Source organism: Tympanuchus pallidicinctus, unplaced genomic scaffold, assembly GCF_026119805.1.
Source record: "Tympanuchus pallidicinctus isolate F22 unplaced genomic scaffold, pur_lepc_1.0 scaffold10, whole genome shotgun sequence".
NCBI lineage: Eukaryota > Metazoa > Chordata > Aves > Galliformes > Phasianidae > Tympanuchus > Tympanuchus pallidicinctus.
Window position 1 is genome coordinate 16,264,450 of NW_026294619.1, and position 6,073 is coordinate 16,270,522.

Genomic DNA, 6,073 nt, shown 5'->3' on the forward strand with positions numbered 1-6,073 from the left:
CAGAATGAAGCCGATAATCTTCAGTCTTGTGTTACCTTTTATAATTGCATTTTTATTGACTTGTTCAGCAAACACATTCATACACTTGACAATTGATGGAGTACCATATATCAAGGTAATTGGTAGGTAGTGCATATCAGTCTCGTTTTCAGATTGTGATTCTACTTTGCTTAGAAGAAATGTCATGTAAAATATATTGCCACAAGCTCTTTTGTGATCTATGAGAAGTCTTTTGATTATATGCATATCTTTCCCATTGTAATCAGATAAAAAAGGGTAAAACAAAATGCAGTAGTGTAATGGTTAATATGCATCTATATCTAGTTTTTTGAGTAATTTTTAGCAACTGGCACTGAAATTCCATAGATGCCAAGATGGAGAAGAATGCAATGCTGTGTCATAATGCTGTTACTTACCTGTATGAAACGATATCATATGCCTTGAGGACTCTTTACTTCACAGCGGAGGAGTGTTCAAATGTTGTTGTAAAACTTTCTCATTTATCATTGTATAGTCTATTGACCTAGATGTGTTCAAGTATTATGAATTGGACTTTGGAAGTCATATGAGGCCCTCTACTGGTAGCCATTTTAAATCTTTCAAAGCAATATTTATAAAAAGAGAAGAGAGGAGAGATTGCAATTAAGATGTCTTTTAAACTTTTATATTATCTTGTATAACTCAAGTACTGGAACTAAGCAGCCAGTCACATTTAAAATACAATTAGAATGACCTACAAGATCGCAAAAATGAGAAATATTGAATGGCTAAGTATTACATGTGTTTTTTCATGTACTGTTTTTTTTTTTAAGAAAATGAATCCTGTGACATTCATGGATTTTTCCTTGTTCTTATCATTTTTTTACTAGGTGTACATTCCAAGCAGAGTGGCTATTGTGCTTCAGAATATGGATGTCCCACGTTGAAGATCTCTGTACCTATCACTGAAGAAGCAAGTGATAGAAGTGCTGATACACTGTACTACTAAGTGTAACAAAACTAGTTCTATTGAATCTTTCTGAAGCTGAATCTAGTAATATTAACGTTTTTAAAATGCAAGATTAATATTCACATGCAAATGCAGAGGTTTGTGCTTGTTAGAACCTATTTTGAAGAAATGTTAAGGAAGAGAAAGAATAATGTTATCATTTTGGTAATAAAAATTTTCACTAACAATACTTCAAAACAGCAGGTCTTCCCAATAAAATGTTGTTTACAGGATTTTATGAGGAATAACATTCTTACCAAAAGTGATCCTGCTCCAATGTTTGTATTTTCTTGAAATCTTTTTCAAAAAGTGAATTAAAGTGCTCATTATATGTAAATGCTGCTTATTAATAGTTTCGGTTTGCTTAAATGAAACAAAGGTTTTTGGCTGAAAGGCAGCCTTAAGGATTCGTGGGACCTAATTGGAGGCTCCTCTTCTGCAATGAGTTCTAACATGCAATTTAAGACATTTGCCCAAATTAATGAGAAGATCCTTAAGAGTGTTGTACTCCTCCATTTTTTAATTTGATTTGAATTGCTAAAAAGTGCTTAAGAGCCAAGTGGGCAGACAACTCACTGCCGATGTGCTGATGGCACTGGGTTGCTTACTTGCTCTCCATCAAATCACTCAGTCTGTGCACTTCACTTGCTACAGCTGAAAAAAAAAAAAAAAAATACTTAACTGTTTTATTTACACTGCTAAGGTGTTCACTAAGAAGAATGTTACACTGGAGAATGTTCTAAATACATGATTCATCTTAATGCTTTAATTTCAGTGATGTTAGGACGTTGTTATACTGATTTCACCATTTCCAGAAGCTGCCTTTCAGCTTGGAATATGAGCTTCTTCTTGCACTTTTGTAACTTCTAAAATGTTTATGTTTTGACAAAAAGCTGTCTCAAAATACAGTAATCAAGGGGGTTTTTTTTGTTTGTTTGTTTTTGTTTGTTTTCAATAAAATCAAGATAGTTAATTATTGGAATGCTGCTAAGATTATTCAAGAGAATTCTTTAATAAGTAGAACTTTTCTTTTTGTAAGGATTAAGATTCTTTATATTTGAAAATGTATTGAGGAATACTATGAAAAATTAATACCAAATTAATGAAATGGACTTTATTTTGTTCCACTTGTTCGTAGGCATATTAGAATGGGGTATGAAGTGAATGTCTCTTATACAAGTCTGAATTTTGTGACTTTAAATTAGCCAAAAAGGAAGATGCCTGTAACCATTTCAGAAAGTTCTTTTTTCTTTGTTTCTTGTTTTTTACCCAGCTTCCTACATAAACCATTGTGTAAATTACTGAAAAATTGTGCCAGCACTGAAAGTCTTTCACCGTTCTTGAAATGCTTACTTGCATTTCTATATAGCTTACTTCTTAAGCTAAATAAAGTACATGATGGAATTTTGCAGCATGATAGAAAAAGAGTCTTTTAGTAGTGTTTACAACAAAGGGATTTTATGAACATCCCTAGTCTGCTATATTCATTGTGACAGAGAATTCTGTATTGTGGTGGAGTACTACAATATTGTCTGCTATCATGCTTCATTTTCTTCTATACCAGTTTGATCACTGCTTGGTAGTGAGCTAATAAAAGCATTTCTATAGTGAAACTTTGAAATAAAGTCTTTGAAAGAGAATACATTGAACTATTTTAGCAACTGGAACTGATTATCTTTTTTTTTTTTTTTTTCAAATTATTTTCCTTGTATTGAAATAATAAGGAACTTCTAATATGTATGCTATATTTACATTATTTTATTTAGTAGGTGTTCAGTAGGTGGGGTGTTGCTTTATTGTTTTTATTGACACCAGTTCCAGGTTTCCAAAGGTAATGGAAGGCAAGTCCCTTTGTCAAAACTTTTTTCAAGAGAAGGAATAAATGTGTGACATGAAGGAAAAAACTGTAAAATCATATGCAAATAAACTGAGGAGAATAAAACAAATGCATATATGGTTTCATTGCTTGTACTGTGAAAAGACTGTGTGGTAGTCCTAACACTGGATAGACCAGTATCAAATACTGTCTTGGAATCAGTAACTTATCTTGGTCAGAAACGATCTAGGGAGAATGGTGGATTGTTTGACATACATATATCGCTCTTCTGCAGTAATAGACTAATAAAAGCAAACTACAAGATTTCCAAGATAGGCATGTAAATATGAGAAGCATAATAATTAGGGAATTTTTGGAGTCCTTGTGTACATTCAGCCCCCTCGAGATATGAGAAGGGAATGAGGAGCAGAATAAACCCCCCCCACAGTTCAGGAGGAAACAGTTAGTGACATGCTACTTCACCCGGACTGTCATAAGTCCGTGGAACAAGATCCATCCAAGATTACTGAGGGAGCTAGCAGGAGTGATTACTAACCTGATTTCCATCATTTATCTGCTGTCCTGGTCAACCAGGAAGGTCCCAGATTACTGGAAACTTGCTAATGTAATGTTCATCTACAAGAAGAGTTGGAGGGAGGAACTGCAGGTCTGTCAGTATTGGGAAAGGCTATAGAGCAAAAATTCATGAGTGTCATCACATGGCATGTGCAAGACAACCAGGTAATCAGTCCCAGTCAACATGGAATAATGAAACATGTTGCTTGACCAGCCTGATATCCTTCCATGACCAGGTGACCTGCCTTTTGGAGGAGGATATAATCTACCTAGACCTCAGTGAAGCCTTTGACTCTGTCTCCCATAGTATTCTCATGGAGAAACTGGTAGCCTATGGCTTCCACAGGTGTCCTCTTCCTTGATTAAACAACAACCTGGATGGCTGAGCTCAGGAAATTGTGGTTAATGGAGTAAAATCCAGCTGGCAACCAGTCATGAGTGGTGTTCCTCAGGGATCTGTACTGATGCTGGTCCCCTTTAATATCTTTACTGATGATCTGGATGAGAAGATTGAGTGTACCCTCAGTAGATTTGCAGATGACACCAAGCTGTGAGGAAGTGTTGATCTGCTTTGAGTGTCAGAAGTCTCTACAGAGGGATCTGGACAGGCTGGGTAGCTGGGCTGAGGCCAGTGAGATGAAGTTCAACAAGACCAAGTCCTGCACTTTGGTTGCAGTAACCCCAAGCAACACTACAGGCTTGGGGCAGAGTGGCTGTAAGCTGAGCAGAAGAAAAGTATCTGGGGATGTTAGTCAATGTTCAGCTAAACATGAGCCAGCAGTGTGCCAGGGGTCCAAGAAGGCTAATGGCATCCTGGCTTGTATGAGAAATAGCATATCCATCAGGAGCAGGGAAGTGATCGTCCCTGTGTACTCAGCCCTGGTGAGGCTACTCCTCGAGTACTGCGTTCAGTTTTGGGCCCCTCACTAGAAGAAAGACATTGAGGCCCTGGAGCATGTTCAGAGAAGGGCAGCAAAGCTGTTGAGGGGTCTGGAACACAAATTTTAGAAGGAGAGGCTGAGCAAACTGGGATTGATTATTCTGGAGGAGATTCGGGAGACTTTACTGCTCTCTCAAATGACCTGAAAAGAGGTTATGTTGAGGTGAAGGTTGGCCTCTTCTCCCAGGAAACAGCAATAGGATTAATGGGAATGGCCTTAAGTTGCATCAAGGGAGGTTCTGGCTGAATTTTTGAAAAAATTTCTCAGAAAGAGTGGAACAGGCTGCCCGGGAAGGTGGTGAAGTCACCATCCCTAGAGATGTTCAAGAACCGTGTAGATGTGGCGCTGGAGATCATGAGTCAGTGGGCATGGTGTTGGTGGGCTGATGATTGGACTGGATTATTTTAGAGGTCTTTTCCAACCTTTATGATTCTCTTGGTGGGTGTTCTCCTGCCTATTTTAAGATGCTAGAAATTTTCCCTTGAGAGTACAGCTCTAATCAGCACTCTTCTGTCAAAACTGCTAGCTTATCTCTGTCACAGAAATAAATTAAGTGTCTATGGTCATTCATCTGAGGGCAAATAGCTTTCCACAGAGATTTAGGCATTGTGGAGGAACTACCTTTAAAGATAACCTCTCATAGGGTGGAAGATTGATAAGAGTCTGTATTCCTTTAAAGAGAGCCTTTCTACTTCCCTATGATCTGGAAGAATGTTGGTGATTCTTGGTAGTTCTGGCTTCAGAAGTTTTACTATGGTCTCTCTAGCAGTTAATGAGAACTCAAGAAGTTTTTTGTCACTTAAAGATGCAGGCTGATGCTTAAGGACCCTACCTCTATCTTGCAGCCTTTGTGCTAACTGGTTCTTTGTAGTAAATAATTAAAGGTCTTCTTTAACTCAGGTGATTCTTACAGTGACAGGAAGGTGTCCACTTGGCTGGTATATTCTCAGAGCAGTAACTTAATTTCCTTTTTCTTTTTTAAATTTATTTTTCCTCCTCCTCTGACAAACTCAAGCCTTGTTGTCCTGAAGTTTATTTTGAAGATAAGGAATGGAGTAGTTATATCAACTTGGTCAGTATTTCTGAAAAACAGACTATAGTGGAAAATCCATTTGACCTTTCTGTTTGTTTTTCTCATATGATATTTCTCTTGCATGTTATATTCAACTTAGTAAAGAGTTTGTTAACCAAGTTTTCTGAAAGACAGGAATGTGTTATAGTTAACCCCCTGAAAATGGGAGACCAGCTATATAAACAGTAAGAAAACAGTAGGTAAATTGTTGTGTGGTACTTGAACATAATGTAAGGTGATACTTTCTGTATCACTATGTCCATCACAATTCTGCCTTCAAATGAAGATGATTTAAGCAGCTGAATAAGTTGTAGTTGCTTCATTTTTTTTCATGACTCCAGGTTCTTTTCAACTGCACATCAATGGATAAACAAATAAAGTTCCTATTTATTTAAAAGTCTTGACTCTCATGTGCAGAAATAGCTTTATTAATTAAATAGTGAAAAGGAGAGTAATCTGAATGAACAGAAACCTTTCCTTTAACCCAATAAAATGTAGCTATTCTGTTCCAGACTCATAGAGGTCTGTGACTATCCTCCTCCATAATTTGATTTTGATTAATATAAAAATGTAGTGTTTAAAAGTTTCTTCATTGACTAATGTTTCCTAACTCTTGCCGTTCTAGGTCAACTGCTAAAAAGCCAAATCAGTTTTACATATTTTCTTACTTAGTCCGTATA

The 6,073-nt window shown here is 36.8% G+C and overlaps 1 protein-coding gene across 3 annotated transcripts in view; it reads left to right on the plus strand.

The window, feature by feature from the left end:
- The window catches only part of GBE1 (1,4-alpha-glucan branching enzyme 1), a 151,127-nt gene extending 148,177 nt beyond the window's left edge, over positions 1 to 2,950 (plus strand). For all 3 annotated transcript variants that reach the window (XM_052703678.1, XM_052703685.1, XM_052703694.1), the window contains one exon: positions 870 to 2,950. In XM_052703678.1, the coding sequence (XP_052559638.1) occupies positions 870 to 926 (57 nt within the window). In that variant the 3' untranslated portion in view covers positions 927 to 2,950. The remainder of the gene's footprint in view (positions 1 to 869) is intronic.
- The last annotated feature ends 3,123 nt before the right edge of the window (positions 2,951 to 6,073 follow it).